Source organism: Miscanthus floridulus, chromosome 16, assembly GCF_019320115.1.
Source record: "Miscanthus floridulus cultivar M001 chromosome 16, ASM1932011v1, whole genome shotgun sequence".
Lineage (NCBI taxonomy): Eukaryota > Viridiplantae > Streptophyta > Magnoliopsida > Poales > Poaceae > Miscanthus > Miscanthus floridulus.
In genome coordinates this window covers 103,141,955-103,169,643 of record NC_089595.1, presented here as the reverse complement: position 1 = coordinate 103,169,643, position 27,689 = coordinate 103,141,955, and the positions used below count along the sequence as shown (strand labels likewise).

The following is a 27,689-nucleotide window of genomic DNA, read 5'->3' as shown; positions in this document are numbered from 1 at the left end:
GGTACACCAGCCTTGCTCAAGCACTGCCTTCGCGAAGCTGCGTCTTCAAGTTCTAACAGCTGGGTGGGATAGAAGGGGGACATAAGGGAAGGATGAGTATATCAAAATATACTCCGCAAGTGTAGGAAAGTATGTTCCTTCAAAAAAGTGTAGGAAAGTATGACATGGGGCTTCAAACAAAGAAACGCTTCTGAGGTTTTGACACCGGTCCTTAAACGACACATCCTAGTTACCTTAAATCCTTAGTACCTATTTACTAGGTGAAAACCACAATCTCCTCATAGAACCAAACCACACCAACACTTAGATTTCATCCCAGATCTCATTTGAACCAACCACAAGGTCCACCCATATGTATTAGACCTCACGAAGCACGCATAGAAGCCATCTTCTGTTCCCATGTCACCATGAGACTAATATCCATACAAGGATTCCCAAAGATCCTTTAATCACAAAGAAGTTCAGGCCGCTATTGACCGTGAGCACAGCTGATATATCAGTTTTACACTCTGCAAAGGTTGCACCCTTTCACCACGAATCATGTTTCTTAATCACACTAAAAACTGCCCGGATGCTCAACAGGGTCACACTCCAAGGCCTTTACAAAGCTGTGGTTCCTAACTCTATGTATTTCCTAAGGATTGGCCGATTTAGGCTCGTGCCATGCTTGCTAATTAATCAGCCGAATGTAAACATATTTTCATTCGGTTATTTATTACTATTATTATATCTTTGATTGAAGCAGAGTGCAGGTCGTGTAAACTTATTTTCATACGGAATACGTTGTAAGACTAGGGCCGCATAGCTTTGAGTATCGGCGGGTCAGCGTAGGGCCCGTAGAGCCACCCCTCGGCGACGTATCGGTTGACGGCCTCCGTGAAGTGCACCCCGTCCCAGTTTACGTACGCCGACGGGTTGGCGCAGTCGGCCACCCCCGGCATCCCGCACACGGCGCTGGCGTTCCAGTTGTAGGCGCCGCCGGTACCGCAGCACGCCTTGAGAACGTCACTCACCACACCTGCACGTACGTCACAGAATCAATTATTTCACACGACGAGTTCATCAGTGGCCGCAGGAGGTCAAGTGTGTGCACGAATTCTACACCGAAGCTGAGACTACTTCAAGTAGTCTTACCGAATTGGCTGGGGTTTTCGAGGATTTGCCGGACCGGGGTGTAGAAGTCGGCGAAGATGATGGTGGCCTTGGGGTGCTTCGCCCTGAGCCCGCCCACGGCCGCGTGGAGCAGCGCGTTGTGGTGCCTGGCCACGTCGTTGACGCCGCGCAGGCAGCCGATGCGGTCGTAGTCCGCCGCCGCGCTGGGGCTCCTCGGCCGGAGCAGGGTGAGGAGCGCGGGCGAGCACCCGATCGGCGGGTTCCCCGGCACCACCACGTGCGCCGCGCCGTCGCGGACGATGAGCCTCTGTCACGGTCACGGTCACGGTCACGCATCAAAGCTCTCGCTCCATTATCACTCGATCGACGCGGAGAAGGAATGTGCGTGCTGGCTGGTACCTACCTCGACGGCCGAGGCGATGGTTCTCACAACTTTCGGCACGAACGCCATCACTTGGGATTTGGTCTTGTTCGCCATCAGAATGAAGGTGTAGTCGTTCACTCCAAACTCCCCGACGACGAAGAGCGATTTGCTGAAACATTCCCCACAAGACCCTGCAGCGATCGTCGATCAGTTTCTATCAATGCAGCCTCCTGCCTCTCATACTAGTATTACAAATATTTAGAGCGCGTGGCAGCATGCATACTTTCCGTGGTGTTGCAAATGGACGGCCTGAGGTCCTCGAACCAGCCCAGCTGCACGTCCAGCGAGTTGTTCAGCAGCTTGAACGGCACCAGCTTGTTCCTCTCGAAGAAGCCCACGTCGATCGCCGTCGCGCCGCCCACGGCGAAGTTGACGCCCCGCGAGACGTCCGAGCTGTTCCCAAGTGAAGCCGGGAGGAACGGGAGCCCAAACGCCTTGGCTAAAAGAACAAACCGTCAGCGTACAAATTTCAATTCAGGTAACTATTTGCGCACGCATTTAACCATTTAATTTACCCATGAAATCTATGATGGCCCTTCCGTCGCTGGTGCGCCCTGTGGGGCGGCCGAAGAAGGTCATGCCGTAGGGAGGCTTGTCGATCCACACCGGGATCACCGGTGCCGCCATGATCACGAAGTTGCCGGTGTCGATGTACGAGTCCCCAAGGGTGAACATGGAGGTGAAGTTGAGGCGTGGCGAGCCTGCAGATGAGCTGCTCACCACGCTTGAGAGACACAATGCCAGGAGGAAGATGACAGGCGTGAGCGCCATGGCTGCTGTGCTGCACCGTGCATTTTTTCGGCGTCGTTGTATTTATCTAAGGAGAGGAGTGGTGAGGGGGTATGTACCTAATAACCTGTTGCGTTCTGGCGCAAGGCATTCAGTTCTCAATTTCTCATCTGGCGTTGACGAATAGTAACTATATACGTACAAGAGCACGCGATAATGATCCGTTCTGAATTCCAGATGCAACTGCAACTCAGCGAGGGACTGGTTGACTCTGGTGTATATGCCGGCCACCCCACAATCAGTACGGCCTGAGGTCTAATCGTGAACGTAGCTATTATTAGATCGTGCTCTCTCGTCTGGACCTTCAAGACTTGATTGCAAATTCCTATTGGCCTTATCCTGAACCGGACTTCGGACCGTATGCAAGAGCACTACTACTGCCTGAATTAACGGCCTGAACGATCTGCGTCTGGTAACATTTTTGGTTTATTTCGAAGCCGACGTCGATCGCCGTAGCACCTACTGTTGGACAGTGAAGCTGGGAGGAACGTGGAGTCAAACGCTTCTGAAACCATGGGAAACAAAGAAGCGTTATTAGTGGTACTCAGTTCGCTGAAACCGCACGAGGTGAAGTGGCGTGTGCTCAAGGCAAATCTGTCGCCGAAGACTCGGCATGTCGGCATGGATCGGTAATGGGCGGCAACCTACGGGTACCACGGTTGCAACAATGGTCAGTCTCAGTCGGCTCATGAGAAACACGGCTCTGTTTCTGTTAGCTAGACAATTTTATTCAACACAAACAAATGGTGCTACATCTGTTAGCACGTAGGATTAGGAATTGGGAATGCGTAAACAAATGAGTTTCTGATCGATGCATTCTGTAACCTTTCGTTCTTATTCGTTTTGATTTTGAGATATTGATGAAGACGACTCCAGACCATGCACAGGGAGACTGCGTAAGTTGGGTGAAATACTCTGCGCCAGCATTTTTTGGATCGCTGTTTATTGGAGCTTCAGTTTCCGGCACTTACGGCATACGCTATGCAAAGCTAGACCCGTAGAGTGGATAACCAAAGATCAGAATCGGGCGATGATAAGAGTAGATTCAGTGTTACCGGCTTAAAAACGTTACAACAAAACCAGCACGTAGCCTCAAACAGGATGGAGCAAAGGCATCTAATTACTGACAGCACTAGGTAACATTTAACTGGTCACAAGCCATGTTCTTTTAGTTTAGAGTACGCATAGCCAAAATAACTGATTCGAACTAGACACACGCACCGACACAGTTCACACAGCACGGGCACATTATTTACATTAGTCAACGCCAATAAGGCGCAAGCTTATTTTGGCGAAAGTTTTTACCATCCACCACTGCCAGTATCAATACCCTTGTTGCCGTTCCATGCACCATCTGCCGCTTTATCCGCCGCTTTATCCCAGGAACTGCCACCACCCCCTCCTTGGCTCTCGCTCCCCTGGCCACCTTTGCCCCATGGATCGACCTCAGCTTCTGACCCACCACCCCATGAAGGCTTCTCTTTGGCTGATCCTCCCGATGAGTTCCAGTTATCCTCGTTGCTCTTTCCCCAAGAACCTCCGCCGCCAGCTCCTCCACTGGGAGCACCCCAAGCGCTTGACTTGTTAGCATCACCACTTGGCTTACCCAGGATAGATGGAGATGATCTGTTCTGACTCCAGGAGTTGTTTGCATCACTCTTTCCTGCCTGATCATCTCCATCAGAGGTGTTTTGCGCTTCCCAGCTGGGCTTGCTTTTCGAATCACTTGGCTGACCCAGGATAGATGGAGATCTGTTCTGACTCCAGGAGTTGTTTGCATCACTCTTTCCTGCCCGATCATCTCCACCAGAGGTGTTTTGTGCTTCCCAGCTGGGCTTGCTTTTCGAGAAAGCTTTGTTGGCATTCCAGTCGGAAGACTGAGACCAGCCACCACCTTGACCAAAGGGCTTTCTTTCATTGTTGTCGTTCCAGTTCCTGTAACCACCGCGGCCACCATCTCCCCTGCCAGAGCCCCAGCTGCCACCATCTCCTGACCCAAAGTTGTTGTCTTGATTACGGTCACCTCGCCCAAAGCGACCTCTGCCTCTTCCTCTGCCACCATCAAAATCCCTTCTGTTCCATAGCTCTCCAGACCTTCCACCACCTGATTCATCATTTCTATTGCCTTCATTCCATGATGATCCACCACCATCCCCAAAATTCCTTCCTCTCCCTCTGCCTCGATTTCCACGTCCAAATCCACCTCTATTATTTCCATTGTCATCATCACCAAACCTTGGGTTGTTCCAAGTAGGTTCCTGATCACCCAAAGAGAAATTAGGTTTGCTCCAAGAAGATTCCTGATTCCCACCTGACGATCCAGCACCCCAGGTGTCAGTTTTCTTGCTGTCATCATTACCCCCCTTACTATTCCAGGGATCATCAGCCTTTTCCTTAGATGGAGTGTCCTTTGATGTCGTGTTCCAGCTACCATTCTTGTCATCAGCACCCACAGTAGAAGACATCTTGCTGGCCCAAGGATCATTTTCTTGTTCTTTACCTACAAAAATAAATAAAAGCTCAACAAGAGACCCAGAACAGATAACACTGCTGTTCAGCTTAAAATGGTCCAGCCGAGTGACCAATGCCAACCATTCAGATAGTCTCTTGAGTACCTTCATTAGAACCAATCTTGTTTGCCCATGGATCATTCTGTAGTCCTTCACCTACACATGACAATGTAAATAAGATCTATGTAATAACTACATCTACAAGTACGTAGAATAAGAAATTTGCTTGGCTCAACGCTACCAGCATTTTCCCACTTACCCCCATCATTGCAGGAAGAGTCTTTCACCTTGGTGTCCCAGCCACCACTGGTATCCTCAGCACCACCAGAAGTCATCTTACTTGACCAAGGATCATTCTGTTGTTCTTTACCTGCAAAGAGCCCCCAAGACAGCAAGTGAATTACGAAGCTCAGAGGAAAACTACAGATAGAACCACTAAACAGAGAGGGGAAAAAATTTCTCTGATTGCTTCTCAATCACCTTCAGTAGAAGACACCTTGCTTGCCCAAGGATCACCTTGTTCACCTACACAAGAGTAATACAAATAAATGCTATGTAGCATAAAATGGACGGTGAGAATGACAATTATTTGATTATAATATTGATAGCTCTCAGCTTGGAGGACCAGTTTGTGCTTTGCACAAATTTAAAATGTAATAAAAGAAGCAGCTGGAGCCTTAGGCAAATCAAGAAATTTGAGAAGCATGTTCGAGTTGCCATTTAGAAATAGTCGCTTGAAGCTTTAACAGGGAAACTAGAGGTACAAATTAAACAGGTTTACTGACCTACAGATGGTTTGTTATCCTCTGAATTATTCCAAGTCGAAGGCTGATTTTGACCATATGACTTGGTGCCTCCACTGCTACTCCAGGGCTGGTTACTTGGTGGATTTATAGCGTTCCACTTACCTCCACCACCCCATTTTGGTCCATCACCACTGTTCTGTTCCCTTCCAAACACAGAATCGCTTCTATCACCATTTCTCCAACCATTGTCTCTCCCTCTCCCTCGTCCTCCATATTGCCCCCTTCCTCCTCTTCCCCTTCCCCTATATCCACCAGAATCTCCAGCTTCATTGTCTACCTGATTATCAGACCTCCAAGAGGGTCTTTCAGCATTGTCACCACCCCATGAATTCTTCCAACTTCCTTGATCATTTCTGCCATTGAAATCTCCAGATTCCTGGCCCCTACCTCTCCCTCGTCCTCGCCCAAAGCCACATCCACCTCCAAAATTTCCAGGCCTGTTCCAACTGCTATTCTGATCATCACCCTTGTTCCAACCATCACCACCAAAAGATTTCGGTTTATCCCAACTGCTGTCACCAGCTTGGTCTGAAGCTCCGGCTTTGTTCCAATTTCCAATTTCATTGTTTGTTTCTTCAGATTTAGCAGATGACCAGTTTCCTTTGCCCCAGCCTTCATCATGTGCATCAGCCACAACAGATGATTTATTCCAGTTGGCAGCAGAAGCATCCCAACCTCCTGCGCCACCTGCTCCATCACAAGTGCTGTCTTTTGACTTGCCCCAGGTACCATCTTCAGTGACAGGCAAAGAACTGCCCCAAGCCCTATTGTTGTCCACATCTTTAGAAACATTGTCTTTTGTTTGGTCTTCAGTTGAGTTGCCCTTAGGTCGGCCCCATCCTTGACTGACATCCTCCAGCTTACTGTCTGGAGGCACTGTAGCCTTTTCCCAGCTATTTGGTCCTTCCATATCTACTGCCTTGACCTTGCTTCCCCAAGGGTCTGTGTCAGCTCCAGTTCCCATGTCCATAACCCTGCAAGACTCTCCCCAGTTGTCACTCTTTTCACTCTCCTTATTGACAACCGCTCTGTCCCAGGAGCTGCCAGCAGCATCAGATCCACCAACTACAGCTTGTTTGTCCCATGCATTGCCACTAGAACCTTCCTCTTGAGTGGCACTAGTGTTCCAAACTTCAACAGCTGATGATGTTGCTTTCTTACCCCATGGATCAGAATCACCATCAGCAGAAGACAACACTTTCTTACCCCATGGATCAGAATCACCAGCAGCAGCAGATACCACTTCCTTACCCCACGGATCAGAATCACCATCCGTTTTCTTACCGTATGGATCAGAATCATCTTCAGCAGAAGTTTTCTTACACCATGGGTCAGCTTCTGATTCTCCACCTGAAAATTCAAAAGTTTCACACCCAGCTAAACTGTGAAAACCTCAAATACTGGCAAATGCACTTAGCCTATTTAATAAGCATAAATGCAAATATCTGCAATAGTGCAAGAATCATCGACCTAAATTTCTTTTACTACCTCTGTTTCGTGATGTATGTCCAGGGCCTCGGGAGCATCCATTTCGCAATTTAGGTCCATGTATGATGACTGCTTTCATGGTGCGAGTTCTGGAGGGTATAACTAATCTAAGTAGGACATTTAATTTACATTTGGAGTTGTGGATTGACTTATTGTTTCCTTTGCATCAATGTTCGGTTTCCTTGGTCTGTTCGCAATGGTGGGCATGGACAACTGAACATAACATTGATATCAGTAGAATTAAATCAATAACTTATAATTTTGCGATACTTTTTGGTTAATGTGGGCACTTGTTGGGTCTCATCTCTAACCTATCCCAATTTGTTTGGGTAAGGATTCGTTGTTGTTTTTACAATAAACCTTTACTGAATCCAGAAATGAAAAGATGCAAAAGTCACCTATTTCAACAAGTTGCAAGCTATACGTGCAGCAAATGTCTAAACCAAACCCACAAGAAAAGTCTGAACCACGTTAAAAGTTATCATTTGTATACACTCTTTATAAAAGAAATTCAAAAGCTTGTAAGAATTCTTGATTAATAGACCACGCCTCTTTTTAATCCCACATTACTTCAATCCTCACCATCACCAATAAATAGAGTTGTTCCATCGTTTCTTTCCTAGTAGCATGATCCACTAAAGCAGTTTTTTTTTTTTTTTTTGCAGATTTCACATAGCAAGCTTCTGAACAGATAGTAATGCAATGCCTTTCCCTAAAAAATGATGAAACAAAAAATACCATTGCGATAAAGGCGCAAAAAAAGAATGGTGACACAAATAAATAACTAATTATTACCTGCATTCTGGACTGGTACCGTGGAACTTGAAAAGGGTTGCCAAGAGTCACTGCAGCCCATCAAACAATTTGGTGAATAACAAGATATATAATAACAATAAAGAGTAGTTCAGAACATCTATTCCTCCAAGTAAGGGGAATGAGACAAATAAGAAAGAATTTAGCATCTTTGTTCTGTTCAGAAATTGTACCAGATACAAGAAAGGAGTTAAAACGGAACTTATAAAAAGAATTCCAAAGCCTGGCTGTTTTATAAAAAGAAGTCCTAATCTTATGTAAGACATAATCTGCTGCTAATCTCTCTCTCTCCTGATGCAGCAGAGTTGGCATTTGGTCAGCTCGGTTGTCCAGTCTCTACTGCTGTAGCAGAATGGCAATAGGCCACCTCTGGAAAATTAGTTGGTAGCTATTACATCAGCCATGTCTTGGTAGTGGGCTGATCTAAACTTTGTACTGCTAGTACTAGGAGTAGTTGGTGTACCTTAGGAGTAGATAGTTGGTGTACTCACCAACAACTATGTACCTGGTAGAGGTACTAGCGCTTGTATATATATCACATCTAAGGCAATGCAAAAGAGCATTTTAATTTGCCACATCCAGAAGCAGAGCTTTCGGCCAGCGCTGGGCTTGTGCTGTGTGTGTGTGAGCTGTTCTCAATATCTTCTTCTACCTCTAGCCATAGTGAGTGAGTGTGCTGGTAAGCTTACTGCTTACCTGTGCAGGGCAGTCGAGGGACCATCAAGTGGTATCAGAGCCGTACAAGCGCCGTCGCCGGACTAACAGCAGGCGATGATGGACGGTTCGGAGATGGACGACAGCAGCGGCGTTGTTGTGGCTGCCCAGCCACGACAGGAGGTCGTCGTGCGCACGGTGCGGAAGGTCAGCGGCACCAGTTAGCCGACGCTGACTCACACCAACTATGGCGAGTGGACGGTGACCATGAAGGTCAAGCTCAGAGCCCGACGGCTCTGGAATGCCATTGACTCACCGACAACGAAGAAGACGACATGTCAGCGTTGAAGGCTATCCTCGCTGCTATGCCAGCGTAGTACAGGCAGCTGCTGGGGGAGAAGAACTCTGCTGAGAAGGCGTGGGAGGCCATTGCAGCGATGCGCGTCGGCTCCGACCGCGCAAAGGCGGCGACGGCCTAGCACGCCAACCTCAAGTTCAAGGTTGGTGAGTCGGTGGAGGACTTCTCCCTTCGCCTGCAGTCGCTCATCAGCAAGCTGAGGAGCCACGGTGTCACCATCAACGAAGAAGAGACGGTCTCCAAGTACCTCCACTCCATGCCGGTGAAGTACATTCAGATCGCTCTCTCCATAGAGCCGATGCTGGACTTGTCCACCCTCACAATTGAGGATGTGACAGGCCGTCTGCGAGCGGTGGACGAGCGCATGGAGCAGGCCACAGCAACGACATACAGCGGCAAGCTGCTGCTGACAGAGGAGTGGGCTGCCCGGATGAAGAAGTCCGAGGAAGCCTCCTCGAGCTGCGGTGGCGATGGCAAGCGCCGCGGCAAGGCTTCTTCGGAGAAGAAGGTCGACCCCAACGCCTGCCGGCGCTGCGGAAAGACGGGCCATTGGGCAAAGGAGTGCCCAAATCGCAAGCAGGAGAAGAAGGCTGAGGCTCATTTGGCGCAGGCTGATGATGATGATGAGGCCACTCTTATGATGACGACGTTCTGTGCACTACACGACGTTGAGGCCAAAGAGAAGGGAGAGGTGATGGCGGTGGAAGGGCACGGGAAGGCTCTGAAGGCTGTCAACCTCAACGAACCGTGCACCCAAATCCACCTCGGACGTGCGGGCGGCGAGCAGGAGCAGCGGTGATACTTGGACTTCGGCGCCAGCAACCACATGACAGGCTCCAAGGCAGCCTTCTCCGAGCTCGACGACAACGTGACCGGCACGGTGAAGTTCGGTGACGGCTCAAGGGTGGCGATCCGAGGGCGCGGCACCATCATTTTCAGGTGCCCGAATGGCGAGCACTACGCGCTGACGGATGTATATTACATCTCGCAGCTGCGTTCAAGTATCATCAGCATTGGCCAGCTGGATGAGCGCGGCAGCGAGATACTAATCAAGGACAGCGTCCTCAGGATCAAGGACCGAGAGCAGCGGCTTCTTGCCAAGGTGAAGAGGTCCCGGAACCAGCTGTACCTGCTCGACTTAAAGGTGGAGCAGTCCATTTACTTGGCTGCACGGCACACGGAGGAGCCGTGGCTGTGGCATGCCCGGTATGGCCATCTCAGCTTCGACGCTCTTGGTCGGCTGGAAAAGATGGTAAGTGGGCTGCCTCATATCGAGCACGCAGGCAAGCTGAATGACAGCTGCCTGGTCGGGAAGCAAAGAAGGCTGCCGTTCCCGAAGACGGCGAAGTACTACGCGGCAGAGGCCCTCGAGCTGGTACATGGTGACCTTTGCGGGCCGATCATACCGGCGACGCACGGTGGGCGCAAGTACTTCATCTTGCTGGTGGATGACTGCAGCCGGTTCATGTGGCTGCAGCTTCTGACCAGCAAGACCGAGGCAACGGAAGCGGTCAAGAAGTTCATGGCGCGCGCGGAGGCGGAGCGGCAAGAAGCTGCGCGTGCTGCGGACTGATCGCGGCGGTAAATTCATCAGGGTGTGGTGCGACACCACACCGCGCACTTCGGTGGAGTTCGCTGCGTACTGCGCGGATCAGGGTGTGGTGCGACACCACACCGCGCCGTACTCGCCACAGCAGAATGGCCTTTTCCCTCTTGCTCTCCTGTATTTTGATTGACACCACACCTCTTCACGCCGCGAAGCTGTCCAATCTGGTATGCTCCCCTCTTTTTATTCCGTGTCCTTTTCCCTCTTGCTCTCCTGTATTTTGATTTTGACAGCTACAGCCTCCTGTTCCACGCCCGACGACTGTAGTGGTGAGCGGATGGAGCGATTCGACTGGTACGCCCTCATTCCCCCGGTAGGGAAAAAGGCCGTGGGCCGGTGTCGCGACGCGGAGCTTTCCGCCTGTTGAACGGCGGCGGTTTCCACCAGCGCCCAGAGGTTCCGGTGGATCGCCTGCTCCTAGGGGTCGACAGGCTCGGGAAGGCCGTGCAGAAGCATCGCCGCAGCGACGATGTTCTGGTCAGCCCAAGCAAACTGTGGGGGTCGTTTTCTCCGTCCATGATGTTGCGATGGACCTGATGGGCGCGACCCCAGGCACCGCTCGCCGGGTTACGCGCGCGTGGCGCAGCGTGCTGCACTGAGCGCATCGGCGCAAGTGGCGGCTAGCTCTACCGCCTTTGTCGTAACTCCTCGCCGTGCTCCTACGAGCGCGAGAAGGCCTCAGCACGAGGGTCCGGAGGGGTGTGAATCTGTAGAGACTCCGCTATCACCGATGGCTGTCCCGAAGCATCCGCCATAGCGCACTTCCGGGACAGAGGGGGGCTAGGTGCCACGACGTCGCCGATGCTGGAGCCATCGCTTTCAACCTCGTCATCCACGAAGTCGTGAAAAGAGGCGGGAGCGTAGCCCGCCATCCCCACGAATTCGGATGTGAGGGGGCGGCGTTAGCATCTTTCGGAGGCCCCGCACGTACACGTTTGCGGGGGACGCGAGGCCGTAGGGGAACTGGTCGCACGACGGTTGCGGTGAGGACAACAGGGTCCCTCCGGAGAGTCGGCAGAAGATAGTAAATAGAGAGTAAAGAACAATATGTACGTTACTCATAGTGGGGTTTGAGCCCAGCGTGGGCTTGGAGCGGAGCGCAGGTGTCTCGTCGTTGAGGTCGCCGGGTGGCCCGGATCCAACGGAGGGCTCTCCTCCGACGGGCACCGGGACAAGTGCCTCCTCGCGGAGACAAAGCATGCCGAGCTGGTCGGCGATGAAGTACACGGCTCAAAGATAGGAGGAACCCACATCCCAACAGGCGAGAGCGTGGGAAACTCCAGCGAGCCGAAGCGAATCGTATCGCTTGAGCCCGTCATGCCGAAGATAGCGGAAAGGTGGGCCATCCGATGACCAAAAGCGTGAACGTATGACATTCTCCCCACGGACGACGCCAACTGTCGGTGCGAAAAGTGACCAACAAGTAAATATTTGTAGTTTTACCGTACGTTGTGATCGGATGTGGCCTAGCACTTAATGACACAGGGTTTATACCGATTCAGGCAACGTGCCCTACGTCCAGTTTTAGTCGGTCGGTGACTTTATTCCTGAGATCAGGTGCTCGAAGTTTGCAGTGGGGTTACAAACGAGTGGGAATGAGAACGAGGGTGTTAAAGGTCCAGTCAAGCTCCGAACCGAAGGGCCAAGAGTGACGGAAGCTTCAACATGCGCTAAGAATTGAAACGTACGCTCTGTGTAGCTTTAGAGTTCTAAAATTATGGAGTTGCTCGAGTGCTCAAAATGTCTAAGCTAAGTGGAGAAAGAGTCGGAAAAATGACCGTCCCTCTTTTAGGAGAGAGTGCATCCCCTTTTATAGGTGAAGGGGGCGGCCTTACAAGTTAAGAGAGAGAGAGAGAAAGAGAGTGTGTCCTAGTCTTGTTGCCCACGCCGTTGGGTACAAGACAGTTTGTCGGCGCCCACAATACTGTTGACGCCCAGACGCATGTGGTAGGCTCCATCGTGTTCTTCTGGTATGGCAAATGTCGGCACCTACCATACTGACATACTGTAGGACAAATGTCGGCGCCAACAACACTGTACGTGTTCTGACATGTCTGAAAGATTGCAAAGCACCCTTCTGACATGGCCTAGCGGTACTGTCCTACAGGTGTGCAGGGTACAGTCCTCGGTATTGCGGTTGACTTAAGCACCTTGCCTTATCTGCTCCGTTTGATTCTTAGGTCCTTACCGAGCGGGCATCCCTGATTGGTCGTTCCCAGTCGGCTCCGACCGCGCCGGTCGGAGAAGAGACGTAAGCAAAGGTTCGGTGTATTCCCGGTCGGAAAAACGGGTCGGAGTCGGAAGCGAGTGTCGTCCCCTCCTTGGCCAGGCCTTCCGGTCGACCTGTCGTTAGGTATCTGGGCCGACCCAGGAGTCGCGCGTCGTTGTGATGCCGTTTGCTGGGCCGAGTTTATGATGGGAAGCGGGCCCATCGGGGACCCCGGGTTTATGAACCCGACAAGTAGACTACCCCAACTTGATTGGGACTAAGAGACTTTATTGTTGTTGTACCTGTGTAGTAGGAAATCCGCCCCAGTGGTTCGATGGGTAGGAGGGAGTGGACACCAGCAAGGGAAAAACAAGGATTCTATATGTACGAGTAAACAGCAAAAAGGTGAAGTATATAAAACAAACCTGCCAAACGATGGCAACCCATTGTCCCATGAAGTTTTGCCAGCTTCTGAACCTAATAATCAATGAAAGTAACAAATCCAATAAGTTTAAACATCAATCCAGCAGTATAAGAGAACAAAGAACTCGAATGTTGTAACGTATGAACTTTCTAAATTCAGCTTTTCCATTAAAAGATAGCAACTCATCCCTCAATGGAGCACATGGCTTTTTAATATACAGCAGTCAGCAGGCAAGCAGTAAAATATTTGGAGACTTTCCCGTTTATACTATAGAGACTGATCCAAGAACGAAAAGCCCAAAACTCTACTCCAAAAAATTTGTGCAAACATAGTCAAATTTGGAGTATTAATCTCACACTTACCAAAGAAGGATGTATCTTGACTTCCAAATTTACTAGCTGGAGCACCAGACAAGTTATCCCTGGTAGGGCATGTAACATAATAAGAAGCTAATATGGAAGTGATACCATGCTTTGGCATAATGATGGTGCAATTGCATTACAGGATTTACAGCATAAGTGGCAAAGAAAACAAAACTAAAACATGCTTCAGTTGCTTACCCCCTATTAGCTGGGACAGAGAGAAGATCAGCTTGTACTGCACACATGGAGAAGTCAGTCATTGTTCAAACAACAGCTCCAACAATATGTAAGCTAACCAACCTGTAACAATTTTCAGTAGAGAATCTAGCTTAACGGTCACATCATTCCGAAATAACCGAACTACTCGACAGAGGTAGCCCTTCAAAGGACCCTTTCTAATACGCAGCATCTGCCCAATAGAGAAAAGTTGTTCTCTGGTGCTCCTGTAAGGCCTTTCTGCTGTATTACGAAGGAAATCAGAACGATAAACTTACATGCAGGAAATATTACAGAAGAAACCAAGAAACACTTACTGTCCCCATGCTCATTTTGCTCATAAGTAGGTTCAGAAAACATGGGAGTTGGAAAGTCCTGATACATAGAAAGCAAAGTGACACAAAGAACATTCTCAATTCATTGACAAGTAGATAGCCATATCTACGTACCGAACTTTCAGTAGTAGAGCTTCCCAGACCCTTCCGTATCTTTTCGCATGACCCGCTTTGAGCACAGAAAAACCCACAGTTCTCACTTTCACTCTCATTATAAATGAACAGTATTCCCAAGTACAAGTGTTTAACGACCCCTTGCTTACCCTGCAAATATATTTAATCAAACAAGTGTGCTAAATGGAAGAAATGGTATTCTTGAATACTCCAAAAAGACAAAAAAAATATTGGAATTCAAAAGCATGCTACATGTTACTGCAATAACAGTGCAAATGTGCAATGTCTCTTAGATAAGAACAATGTAGCACAGTAGCAATACTAGTACATGCACAATGTTAAAACTATCATATCATTGCCAATACTCAGTGAAAGAATCCACACCACGTTTTTTAAAATATCTCAAATGAATGTTTCCTTGAAATAAAAGCAAAAAACAAAACACATAAATTCTCATACTGCTTACAAAATGAGAGACCAACAGCAGATTCCTGTCAGATTAATAGTTCCATTTTCACCTGAAATGGCCCTTCCACAACATTAACAGTGTCGTTAATGGATATTGTCTTCTTTTGATGATCGACAGCTGTAAACATTTTATCTACGCAGACTTTCTTAATATCCTGCTTTCTCACTGTCACCGCAGATCCTTCAGGACCACCCTTTAGTATCTACACGGAACCCATTCTTCTTAGACAAAATTAAGGATACAAAATTGAAGTGTGCATTATAAGATTATTACCCTAAATCCACCTTTCTCAACAGCAATGATCACACCAAAATCTTTTCGCCTGCTCATTAGGAAATAAAATATAAGGATGAAATCCGTAGTTAGTGGACAGCGATTATAAACCATATAACACACACTCACCCATAGAGTACAAGATCATGAAGGTTGAATTCATCGTTATCATCATAATTTTCAGTAGAAGTTGACGCTTTAAGGTCCGATGTTTTGGAGGATTTTATTTTAGAAGATGATGACTTCATATCTCGTTCTGCTGGAAGGTTCCTTTTCTTAGAACCATACATGCCGGAGAGCCAATCCAAGTCATCAGCAGAAGCTCTATTGGTTGGACTAGAAGAGAACTTCAAAAGCTCCGTTTCTGTCGGTTGTATCCCCCAATAAATTAAAGAACTAAGTGCAACCTTTTTATACAGAAATCCATCTTTGAACATCAGACCATCAAGTACTTCAAAAACTTCACCAGTCTGACGATCGCGCTTTATTTCAATATGAGGCCTGAAGAACCTGCATGACAAATGACATTTTGGAAATTGTGTCAACTGTTAAAATAAAATAAAAGTTTAATGGATGTAGGACAAGGAAGCTTCAGAAGTAAGAAAAAATTACTCTAGTTCTTGGGAGCTGATCAACCGTGGAGCAGGAACTGCAGCTTCTTTTAGTGAAACTGCACCACCCTGCAAAGACCAAAGCGTGAGATAAGTTAAGTAGTTAGCAATCAGGCTGCTGCCAAAACAAGAACTGTGAAAGGAGAAAGGTGGAAACAAATGGTTGTTCACAAGCACATGGGAGCCAAACAATATTGTGGGCTGACAAACAAGCAGTTATATAATCAGTTGATCAGTCAAGGGAATATACATTCAGTAAATAGAACCCCACTAGCATTCTATCCCGACATGCAAGCTGTTCACCTCAGCAGTCCACTATCACATGCAATTACAGCTCATTAGCACATGCAATTATGATATCCACGTCAGCGAGACACATCATCCACTAACATGCTTTTGGTTGCCCACATCAGCGTGCCATGTCATTCACTAACATTATTTATAATAGTTTATCGTTTCATATAAGTAATTATATGTATTCTAATTTCATATTCCTGCAGCAACGCGTGGGGTTTGCTTCTAGTTATAGCTACTGTAGAACACAATACTATATCTAGATTCCAGAGATGTCTCACAGACAGACAAAAGTCCCCCAGATACCAGATATCTATATCCTACTTAATCATGGCCAGGAACAAAATAAATTCGAGTAGCTTGGATAAATAGAGAAAGCAAATCAATTCAATAACAGTCATTTTTAATGCGGGAGTATAAGAGCATTACAAATTTTTTCGAAATAGCATGGAGGTCAACTCTGGGTATAATTTTTATCATCACTTTTTTGCGTCCATCATCCAAATTAACGACCTAAAAAGTCACAGGAAAATAGTGATGTAAGAACATAGAAAATGAAAATATATGAAGAGGGGCATCATATGAAGAGGGACGATGCCCCCAGAAAAGAAAAAGGCACAAACACATCATACCATACCTGTGCCAGATCACCTTTATAGTTTCCATTCTTCATGCGGACCCATGTACCACGAGAGATTACAAATGGTTTCGTACGGCTGGATAACAAGCTAGGAACTTCAGCTGCAGGAACAGAAGTAATTCTGCTCACGTACACACTACAAAACCCTTTGCAAGCCTGTAACATGGGATGTCTATGGTCAGTGAGCCATTTTACAGCCAAAATACAAAGCATATACATAGAGATATTAATAGAAAAGAAAACATTCTGTTTACTAAAAATAGTTTTTACAAATTCATTAAAAGGTTCCTCTCTTTCCTATGAAGTAGTAAAACTTGGAGTGCGTACAAAATGAGAAAAGCAAAGCTAAATTATGCCACATAAAAATATAAGGTTTTTTAATCTAAAATATTACATTATACTCCCTCCATTCCAAATTATAAGATGCTTTGGTTTTTCTAGATATATGTAGTTTTTGCTGTGCACTTAGATATACGTCTTGATACATAGTAAAAGGAATGTATCTAGAAAAGAAAAAACACCTTATAATTTGGAATGGTGAGAATATATTACACAAAACAGCTATAGCATAATAAGCACTGCCCTACATGTCAACCAGCATGCTCTTTCTAGTATGCATGAAATTTTTTTCTCTTGCTGTAAAAGGAACAGATTGTGTACCTCTGTAACATCACAGGCCTTCTCCGCTTCAACAAAAACAAACCCTCTTATGTGATCAAGTGCAAATGCTGTGATAATTGGCACTTTGGTACCAATTTTTCGCAGGTCAACAAATTTTTGCATGAAGCAGAAGGCCATTTGGCGCTCACGCCCAACCTGGAAAGCAGTTAAACAAATCAGCACATGCACAACAAATGCTAGTCGAGCAATGTCAAGTCAAGGGCTTGATAATCACAAACCATGCATTTAACTCTCCAAATAGTAGGCTCTTTGAGTGCACAATCATTGGGGAAAATGTCATCGTCTTCTCTAGAATAGCTCCGATCAGCAGCGTATTTCCCACGATTACTGTATCGGTTCTTGATGAATTCCTCAAGTTCATCGCCGCTAAGCTCCTCTTCCTTTACAAGAAATGGAAGAGGGTGTGACCTTTCTGTTCTTTTGTGACTCAGATTTTGTACATGTTCCCCACCAGTAAAGAAACCTGCAATTGACATAAACAAGATCACATGAGCAGAAGATTGTGAGAATCACTAGGCAATAAAACCTTCATATACATTTATGGCCAAAGAGTATGGGATGAAATGACATTAGTGCAATGATGAGTATAGAACATAGACCCTAGGCATCCAGATAATTGATGACAACATGAAGTCAAAGTGCAATGGCAGTTTGCTGTAAGGCGTAACTCGTTGATGACACTGACAAAGGTCAAAAAAAGAAACAAAAAAAAAACTGGAGATTGCTCATGGAAAAGTAGAACAGCACATGATGGAACAGGCAAGAAGAACAAACAGCTTACATCCAGCATTGCATGGACATGGATGTTTGTTTAGGAGACACACCAAATAGCCCTTGGAATCCAAGAGAGGTGTAGGAATCTGATGCCGTTGCGGGGGTATCAGACTCAGAAAAAAATTAGGACACGTGTCCAGGTAACACTGCTTATATCCGAATTGCACAATAAATGAGACAAAAGAGCATAAGGCAAAGCTGATTTTGGATGGCATGAGTTCTGATTTCATAAAGATAGAGGTAACAATAAAAGACCTTGTCATTGATGTAGGAGAGGAAATTTACAGGACTAATTCATTTTGTGCAAAACGTGTTCTTGAAAAAAAAACCAACAACTGTTCTGAAGGTTATGTAGTTTGCTAGTGCGTCACACTAAATGCACCACATTGTAAAGATGTATTGTAATAATAATAATAATGATAATAATAACCACATAAAAGCACGACCTTGGGTAACAAAGGTCAATCATCACATTTTGCCCAAGGACTCACTCCAAAACCAAAACCAACAAAATCGAGTTTCTATCTATTAGCACATAGGGATGATTTCGTCCTCGTGCAACTAGCAAACTAATAGAATATCGGATTCTACAACTTTTAGTGAAGAGGTGAAATTTCTACAGTGCTGTATAAGGGTTCCTGTCGTTAATCCCCCTAAAACCCCCATCAATCAACACAGATCAAAACCTAGATAACAGATACAAGGTAAAAAAATATGTATCCCGAAATCATCCGCCCAATCCGCATTGCGGAAAACACAAACCCCAGATGGATCCCCTCGACCCATCCACGTCTCACGCAAGCCTCGGGGACCGAACCGGATCCGTACTCACCATCATCGGGGTCATCCTCGGACTCGAGCTCGAGCTCGTCCTCTTCCTCCTCATAGTCGTCGTCAACGCCGGCTACGTCGTCGACGAACTGGAGGACCCCGGCGCGACGGCGGCGCTTCGCGGCGGAGGACGACGAGGGCCCCGCCCCCGCTTCGCCAGTTGCCTTCCGCCGCTTCCCGCCGGACCCGGAGGCTCCTCCGGCGCCTGGGCCAGGGGATTCGGTGGCCACCTGCTTGCCCTTCCCCTTCACCGCCATGGCGAAGGGAGCAGCAGCTAGTGGCGGAGTGGGATGGAGCGGGGAATGGAATAGAGGGAATGGCTTGTGAGCCATTAAAAAAAAAACGTGACACCAAAAAAAAGTTCAGCGTACTTGAGTGTTACTGTTTTAACTTTTTTTTCCCCTCTATACCACTACAGTTAGATTGAGGTCTAACAGTGTTAGACTACAGATGTGAAAAGTCGAATATACCCTTAGGTCTAAATATACCATTAATTTTTCTAATATCTTAACGACTTTAAATAGAAAAACTCAAAACTAGAAACTTATAAATCTCGTCGAGATTTATAATTTTTATATAAAAATTATCTTCATTTAATATCGAAAAAATATATGATTTTTCTAAGATATATTAATCATATTAAATCATATCTTTTTTGCATATTAAATTATAGTAACATTAAAGTTCACTAAACTTTTTTTTAGTACATAAAAAATTATGATCTTTTGTAATGGCTCACGAGCAATTTGCCCAATGCAATACGACGCGACTCGCCCGGGGTGGAGGCGGCCTTTAACCACTCCCGGCCAGGGCCTTCCGAGGAGGCGAGGAGCCGAGGACGCAGAGGGGCGTTTGCAGATGCCCCCTTAAAGTAGTATGGAATTACTTTTACTTTATTTTTTTTACCACCGAACGCAATGAAACGAGCGGTGTGTGCCAGTGTGGCGATACAGGCATCTGGCATGGCCCGATGGCCGCATCCGCACATGGTTTCGGGGGCGGAAGTGAGAATTTTCGTCTTTCCAAGGGTTTGATTTCGAAAGGTGCGAGTGGGTTGGGCAGCTGGAATCTGAGTAGAATGGGCTAGAATCACACTATGCTGACATGAAAAAAATAATTTACGGCATGTTTGATGCTCCCTGTCAAAAAAAAAATGCACATGTAGGTTAGGCCCTGCTCGCTTGAACTTATCAGTCGTACCATTTCAGCGAAATAACAGTGTTTCAGCGAAATAACAGTGTTTTTCTTTCACAACAAATCAACATCAGCATCAGCCGTTTTCCAGCCATCCAAACAGGACCTACGAGCGTTCATAGCCAAATTTTAATTAGCAAAACAAATTTAGGCAAACTAAAATTTTCACAGCCATTTAGTTTGCTATTAAAACTTACCAACATCTCACAATTAGCATCCAAATCAATGGCAAAAAAATTTGCATTAGTTTTTGGCAATTTTTTTTTATCAAATCTTTGGCATAGCAACTTTAGGTAGCCAACCAAGCAAGCCCTATGTGCTATTTAAGTGGTTTACGTTTAACCAAATTTATAGTGAATGGTATTCGTACGACGCTAAACCAATTTGTATAGAATGATATTAAATCAATTTATTTATGACACCCAAACCCTGAGCAGCCCGTCAGTCAATTTATTTATGACACCCAAACCCTGAGCAGCCCGTCAGTGGCAAGGAGGTGGAGGATTTGGCACCTTTTTCCCTTTCTCTTCTTCCCATAAATCTTTTAGGCTTCCTTTGGACCAAAGAAAACTTTTCTGTTTTCTACGTTTTTCCTATAAAAATGAACTGATTCCTATGAAAATCTTGTACAAATCCCGCGAAATTCTTGCGTACTAAAGGAGCCCTTAGATGTTCTATTTTTTATCTCTTAGCTTGAATGCTGTAACTATGATGTTGAACTAATTGACCAAGGAAGTTGAATAATAGATGTGCATTGAAGTTTAATCTCCGATTTCAATGTTTACTATTTTCTTTGTGCTGAAGCTACTTTTAATTTTGATAATAGAGCCAAGATACCATGACGAATTCTGTGCTACAAGCCATGTTTCATCAGGAAATTTGTCTAGGTTTCTTTAGCATATCTTTTTCGAAGTAGTATTTACTTACTGATGCATAGTAAATTTACCATTCTAGCTCGCACACTGCATGATATCACAACAATAACATGTTAGAGAAAATTTCCTATTTGACATCAGAAATAATGATGCTTTTCTATTTGACACCGAAATTAAAATTCTTTTCTATATGTCCTCCACTTAAGTTTTTCTTTCCTATTTGACATTTCCGTCAGTTCTGTTAGCAACTAACGTTAGTTGTCCAAGTGAGGCAATGGGAAAAGACCGTTATGCCCTTTGATGGAAGCAAATGAACTCGTAGTCTCCAGGAGTCGTGGCTATTTGTCCTTAGGGCTGGCCGTCGTGGACACGTAGGCGGGCGCCGCGACCTCGAGGCCGGCCATCGCGGACATGGTTGCGGCCAGCGCGACCAAGGCCTGCGCGAGCAGGGCCGGCGCGCCGAGGACACAGCACCAACTCACAGCAGGCCGCCACGGGAGAGGCCGCCATGACCGCGTGCCTGCGAACCCTGAACATCGGCCGCGAGCTGTGCTCTGTTTTGCCCCGGTGTTTCTTTGCTTGATGTCATCATGACGTCATACGCGTTATATGGCTGTTTTCCTTTAGAAAAATAATCTCATAAATTCATTATATATTATGAATACACGTACGTGTCTCACACCAGCAGCAAAACTGAGCCATCCATCTCGTGATCTACGGCTAAGATTAAACGGATTGATATTGAACTGATATAATTATAAGTAATTATATAAGATTATGTTCATTCCTTTATTTATTTTATAAAAGCAAAAAGAAAAATATAGCAGTTCGAGATAAAAACATTCAAAAAGAAGATAGCAATGTCAACCATGGAATGTCATGACTGGTAAAAAAAACTCCAGGGGTAAAACGGACTTTTCTCCTAGGACTTAACACCATTAGCGGTCCAAACTGACGGAAATGTCAAATGGGAAAGAAAAACTCGAGTGAAGGACAGATAGGAAAGAATTTCAGTTTCAGTGTCAAATAAGAAAGCAGCATTATTTTCTGGTGTTAAATAGGAAATTTTCTCAACATGTTATTGTAAATTGTCTCAACAGGTCTCTAATAATTTTGTTCCTAGAAGAATGTATAATTGTTGGTAAAGGGAGTGAATGGCTCCATGAACACGCTATCAACAATTGGGCTGCCCCTTTGCATCAAAGCTTGCCGCTTCATGGGGACTCGAGACCTACGTGCTTTACTGATGTGTATCTGCTCTATAAATACAAAGAGATTTGTTTTGTCAATTTATAGTCATGCATTGCCACGGCACAATCTCTTTTATTCAACACGCTTTAAATTTATTCAGGAATCAGGCATCAATGATGTCCTCGTCACTCGTCACTCGTCACTCGTCACCGGAGAATGCTTTAGCATGCTCTTGAAAGGTCCTTGTTTGGTTTTGGTAATTGAGTGACAACCTAGGTGGACTAATTGTGTTTATGTGAGATACACAGGTGATTAGTCCACAGGTACATGTGTGTGAGCAACATATGCCATGAAGGTGAAAATGGCTTGAAGACGTTGCAAAGCTCACACATGTGATGATGAAGGAGCTTAAATGCACATGAGACATGACATTGAGTCATGTGATCAAGGTAGAGAAGATCAAGACAAGACTTAGCTTGATGGACCAGTTGCAAGCGTGAAGGGCAAGTCGAAGGCTTTGGAGTGATGGACCACGTGGCGGTGAAGCTTGAGCAAGACTTGGCGCCGATGGACGATGGCAACGGTGAAGAGCAAGTAGAGTCAAGATCGATGAACCAATATGATCATGTGATGATATGAAGTGGATCATATCATTGTTGATCGTGTTGGTGCATATGTTGCATCGACATTGAAGGAGATGGAATGGAATACGCAAGGCAAAGGTATAACCTAGGGCATTTTATTTCACCGGTCATAGGTGTGTAGAGAAGTTTATGACCGGGTTTAGGATAGATGGCCGTACTATCAAGAGGGGCAAACTTGTTTGTATATCGGTCATCTAGTGCCACTCGAGTGATCTAACTTTACATTGTCGCTAGGATCGAGTGGCGTGGCAAGTTGAGTGGCTAACATCCTTTGAGAAATGATTGTGAAAATGCTAACACACTTACACATGGTGGTGTACACTTGGTGGTGTTGGCACATTTACAAAGGCGGTGGTGTTTGCAGGGTTGAGATGGGTTTGGGTCCCTCTCTCCCTCCCGCCGAGCTTGCGAGGTGGGATTCGACGCTTTCGGGAAAATGGAATGTCTATTTTCTATTGCACCAGATGCAAATTCTTGTGGTTAGCACACTTGAGCAAGGGTGAAGAGAATGGAGAAGATACTGGCGTCGGTCAACTGACCGGACGCTGGATCTGAATGCACCGGACGCTGGAAGGCTGCGTCCGGTCAGGCTGACGTACGGTGACGCAGTAGCTGGAGAGTGACCGGACGCTGGCTGTGTCCGATCGCGTTCGACCGGACGCGTCCGGTCATGCTCGGGAGCTTACTGGAAACGACCGGACGCTGGGGGTTCAGCGTCCGGTCAGTTGAAGCTGGAGCGTCCGGTCAGGTCAAGTGACCGTTGGAACCGAGACACGTGGTCGTCTGCGAGCGACCGGACGCTGAGGTCCAGCGTCCGGTCAACACAACCGGAGCGTCCGGTCGGCCCGACCGTTGCCCAGTGAAGGGGTAACGGCTAGTTTAGCCCTTGGGGCTATAAATAGAAGTGGCCCTCGGCCATGGCTGGTGTGGAGCACCTCAAGGGACTTAGTGTCCATGCTTGTGAGTGTTTGGGAGCCCTCCATCACACACATACTTGATAGTGATCATTCGATTGTGTGAGTGAGCGATTCTAGTGCGATTGCATCGTGAGGTTGCATCGAGTGGCACTAGGTGATCGAGTTGCAAGCCGGTGGTGCTTGTTACTCTTGGAGGTTGCCACCTCCTAGACGGCTTGGTGGTGGTCTCCGTCGAAGCGCGCAAGAAGCTTGTGCGGCGCTCCGGAGAAGTGCTTGTGAGGGGCATTGTGCTCGCCCCGCGGGAGCCGCGAAGAGCAACTCTAGTAAAGCGTGTCATTGAGCTACCCTCACTATCGGGGTGGGTTCTTGCGGCGCCCGACGTGCGGGCTTAGCGGGTGATGCTAATTAGCCGTCGAACCACCAAGTGAGCGGTCGACACAACGGGGACTAGCGTGTTGGCAAACACGTGAACCTCGGGAGAAAAATCATCGTGTCAACCTTGTTCTTCCCGTTGGTTTGCATCCCCATTACACAAGCTTGCAATTACTTTTATACATATTAAGCTTGTGTAGTTGCTCTTGTAATTAGATAGCTTGTGTAGCTTGCTAATTACCTTCTTGCTTGTGTGGCATAGAAGTAGCTCCCTTGCGTGGCTAATTTGGTTTTAGTAACCTTGTTAGTCACATTGCTTAGTTTGTGTAGCTAAGTATTTGTGCTCTCTAATTAGGCATTGGTTGCCTTGTTATTGAGCATTGCTAGTGAGCTTGTTAGCTTTGTGCTTTTGCTTACTAGCATGTGTAGGAGCTCCCTTGTCACTTAAAGTACTAGTGGCATAGGTTTGTGTAACCTTGCTCCTAGAATTGTTTAGGAGAGCTCTAGCTAGCCCGGCACCTTTATTGCTTAATTGTTATCTTTGCAAGGTGCTAGTGAACATATATAGTGGGGTGTAGTCTTGGCTAGACCGTTAGTTTAAATTCCGCATTTGTATCGGTTAGCCGACGCGATTAAGTTTTAGAAAAGACTATTCACCCCCCCTCTAGTCGCCATCTCGACCCTTCAGCTCTTAAAGATGAATTTCATAATATACATAGTGCGAAGACATCTCCATACATTGGATGACTTTTATTATTGTTGATGATATTGTTGTACTCCCTCATCCCTATTTAAATGTGGTCATGGCAGTCAATTTTAACTAAGTTTATAGAAAATATTAATAATATTTTTATCTACGAATAAATTTATTATGAAAATAGATCCAATGATCTATCTAATGATACTAATTAGTTACTATAAATATCAATATTTTATTTTATAAATCTAGTCAAAGTTAAGTAAGTTTAACTTCTCGGGAACTAAGAACGACAGATAAAAGAAACAGAGGGAGTACATCACATCTTCATGAGGAATTATATAGAATTTTTTTTGCGTGCACTATGAATTTTTGATATGCAATTTACAATTTGCAGGATTTGAGCAATCAAACGGGCATTGGACTGGGGCCAGAATGAGTATTTTTTGGGCTCGTAATATGTGACGATGGAATTCACTTGAAAGTTGTCTAAAAAAGAAGCCTCAATCGCATGGGAGAAAAGTTTTACATGTGTGCCCCGCCACTGTGTGCGGAGTGTCGCCTGATGACAAGCATCTTGACTTTGCAAACATCATCACGAAAAGTACACGTGCAGATTCAAATTATCGTGAGATTATTTTTTTCCGTTACAACACGGGCATGATCCTAGTTAATTTTAAAATAAGGAGTATATGAACTAATATAATTACCACAAAATTATGGTTCCAATCGTGGTTTGATGGTTTGTTATTGTAACTGTTGTTTGGACTTTACTGGCCTCATTGCTTTTTTTATCTTTCTTGAATATGGGTATATTGAAGCATGAGAAGTGTTTCAAGTTGTGTATTTATAAACACAAGTATATTGTAATTTCTATGACAATATTACCTGATTATGATTTGAACACATGTATTGATCGTGATTATATACAGATAGAACACTATTTAATTCAAAACACCACATGCATGAAGAAAATTATTTAAATACAGATTATACGTGGTATAATTATTTTTCAATCTAGACCTAGGCCAACATAAAATCTAATTTTCTAACTAATCCTATATTTTTCTAGTAGATCTAAATCATTAGTCATCATAATAGCGTATTTTTTTATTAATCTTGTATTTTCTACATTCTATTGATGCCATTTTAACACGATTATAGAGGTGGTGGATCAGGATTTTTTTTTTAAACAAAATCCTAGCCATCGACCGTATATATGTCCAACGACCAAGGCCCGTTGGCCCAGTGATAAAAAAAAGGCCCGTTGGCCTCTCGACCAAAAACCCCAACCGCTTTGCTACCTCCCGCCTAAACAAGAACCTCCTCCGCGTTCCCCTTCCCTTAGCTCACCAAATCAAGAAACGCCACACCGTTCTTGGATTCCTGATCAGTCCACCGCGCGCACGCAGACGCCGCAATGGAGTTGTTTGCGAACGCGCGCAACGTGCGGCTGAAGAGTCACCTCGGCGCATACCTCTGCGCCGCCGACGACGCGGAGGCCGTCTCCCACGGCTACCGCCGCAACTCCCGCGGCACCGTTTGGGCCGTGGAGCCCGCCGGTGACGAGTACGTCCGGCTGCAGGGCCAGCGCGGGCTCTACCTAGGCGCCGCGGACCCCGCCGCGGCGCTCGACGCCGCAACGCCCCGCTGTAGGGTCGTCCAGGGCGTGCCGTCCACCCCCAACGACAGCGCCTTCCTCTGGACGCCGCGGCGGGAGGACGCGGAGCGCGGCGGCGCCGGGTGCCTCACCCTGTCCGGGCCACTCGGCCGACTCCTCCGCGCCAGCTTCGGGGATACGCCGCGGGACAACGCCGTCACCCTCGACTTCGAGGTCGGCCCGGAGAAGAGCGCGTGGGTGGCCGAGGCCGTCCCCGCGGAGCAGGCGGCGCGCCCGCCGCCCTGCCGCTCCCAATCCTGCGACGCTCGGATGCAGGCGACCGAGGCGACGTCGGACACCGCGTCCAGCTCCTTCGTCAGGTTCTACTCCGCCAAGGTATCCGAACAGAAGCGTGACCCTGATTTGTTTCCTTGCTTCGTTCTTTCCATATCTGATGCTTCCGGTTCTTGCATTTTTCCAAGCGTGTTCCCGTCGGTTGATTTCTTAGAGAATGAACACCTCTTGTTGACTCGCTAAGATTCATTCTAGCATAATTGGCAGCTTGTTCGCGCAATTAGTTAATTGGAGGTAAAAAAGAACGCTAACTTGACTGGTATTTGGATAATCGAAGCTTGTTCTTGGTAGTTCTGTTCTGAACGAGCGCGTTCTGCTGAATTGGTTCATTTGCTGGTCATGTTATATGAGCTTTGTGGTTTTGATCAATTCGTATCCAATGCTAAGAAGAAATTCGTTATGATTTTTTTTTCCCAGGAATCCAAAACCAAGGTCGAGGAGCCGCCATCAATCGAGGAGCCTCTGCACATGCCGGCGCGGCGCACCATCTTCCACAACACGGCCAGGGAGGATGGCGCCGTGGACGACTTCGACGAGGGGACGTGGAGGTACTTCACGTTCGACGAGCAGAGCCTCTCAGCACCGAGCCGGAGGCTGCAAGAGGAGATCAAGCACAAGGACTTCGTCATCTGCCGCAAGAGCAGCGACGCCGCGCCGAGGCTGTTCCCCGTCGTCCTGGACCTGCCGCCCGGCAACGACGAGATGGAATTTGTCCTGGTCCTGGACTCCTGGTGCCATCTAGAGGTGCTACTATTACCACTACTGGAGCTCATGGCTCTCCTGAATATATTCCATGCATTTATGCTAATGTTGTGCATCACCTGTAACTGCAGCGGCAAATGATCTTCAGTGGCCACAGGGACGTGACCTGGTGGTACCTTTGACAAGGATGGAGAGTAATTTGTCAGTTTGGCAAGAACTGAACATTTTTGTTCTAGTGTATAGACTGTAGAAGTCTAGAGCAGTGCATAACGGAAACTGAACTTTCTTGTTAATGCTCTGAAATTTCAATCGCCTCGGGGGTTCAGGAAGCTCATTTTGGCTTCGTCCT

The 27,689-nt window shown here is 46.6% G+C and overlaps 3 protein-coding genes across 5 annotated transcripts; 1 reads left to right on the top strand and 2 right to left on the bottom strand.

Moving 5' to 3' along the window:
* Positions 1-441: 441 nt before the first annotated feature.
* On the bottom strand, positions 442-2,656 carry LOC136514277 (GDSL esterase/lipase At5g45910-like). 2 transcript variants are annotated; one of them, XM_066508266.1, is made up of 5 exons: positions 2,053-2,653; positions 1,761-1,976; positions 1,517-1,668; positions 1,135-1,420; positions 442-1,018 (listed from the first exon to the last, which is right to left on the bottom strand). In XM_066508266.1, exons 1-5 carry the CDS (start codon positions 2,306-2,308, stop codon positions 792-794), a joined length of 1,137 nt encoding a protein of 378 aa, XP_066364363.1. In that variant the 5' UTR covers positions 2,309-2,653; the 3' UTR covers positions 442-791. The 2 variants fall into 2 exon arrangements, with proteins under 2 accessions (XP_066364363.1, XP_066364364.1); XM_066508267.1 differs by having other exon boundaries at positions 908-1,018; positions 1,513-1,668; positions 2,053-2,656.
* A 738-nt stretch (positions 2,657-3,394) lies between these two features.
* Positions 3,395-19,099, bottom strand: LOC136514134 (protein RNA-directed DNA methylation 3-like). Of its 2 annotated transcripts, none has more exons than XM_066508123.1 (21): positions 18,796-19,099; positions 17,408-17,652; positions 17,169-17,324; positions 16,506-16,664; positions 16,298-16,381; positions 15,576-15,643; positions 15,093-15,473; positions 14,964-15,012; positions 14,740-14,892; positions 14,222-14,371; positions 14,090-14,147; positions 13,857-14,015; positions 13,755-13,791; positions 13,557-13,615; positions 13,196-13,247; positions 7,926-7,975; positions 5,622-6,992; positions 5,317-5,361; positions 5,096-5,206; positions 4,942-4,992; positions 3,395-4,826 (listed from the first exon to the last, which is right to left on the bottom strand). In XM_066508123.1, exons 1-21 carry the CDS (start codon positions 19,049-19,051, stop codon positions 3,628-3,630), a joined length of 4,893 nt encoding a protein of 1,630 aa, XP_066364220.1. In that variant the 5' UTR covers positions 19,052-19,099; the 3' UTR covers positions 3,395-3,627. The 2 variants fall into 2 exon arrangements, with proteins under 2 accessions (XP_066364220.1, XP_066364221.1); XM_066508124.1 differs by having other exon boundaries at positions 13,857-14,012.
* A 6,897-nt stretch (positions 19,100-25,996) lies between these two features.
* On the top strand, positions 25,997-27,481 carry LOC136511165 (uncharacterized). The gene is made up of 2 exons (XM_066505346.1): positions 25,997-26,680; positions 27,056-27,481. Exons 1-2 carry the CDS (start codon positions 26,105-26,107, stop codon positions 27,479-27,481), a joined length of 1,002 nt encoding a protein of 333 aa, XP_066361443.1. The 5' UTR covers positions 25,997-26,104.
* The last annotated feature ends 208 nt before the right edge of the window (positions 27,482-27,689 follow it).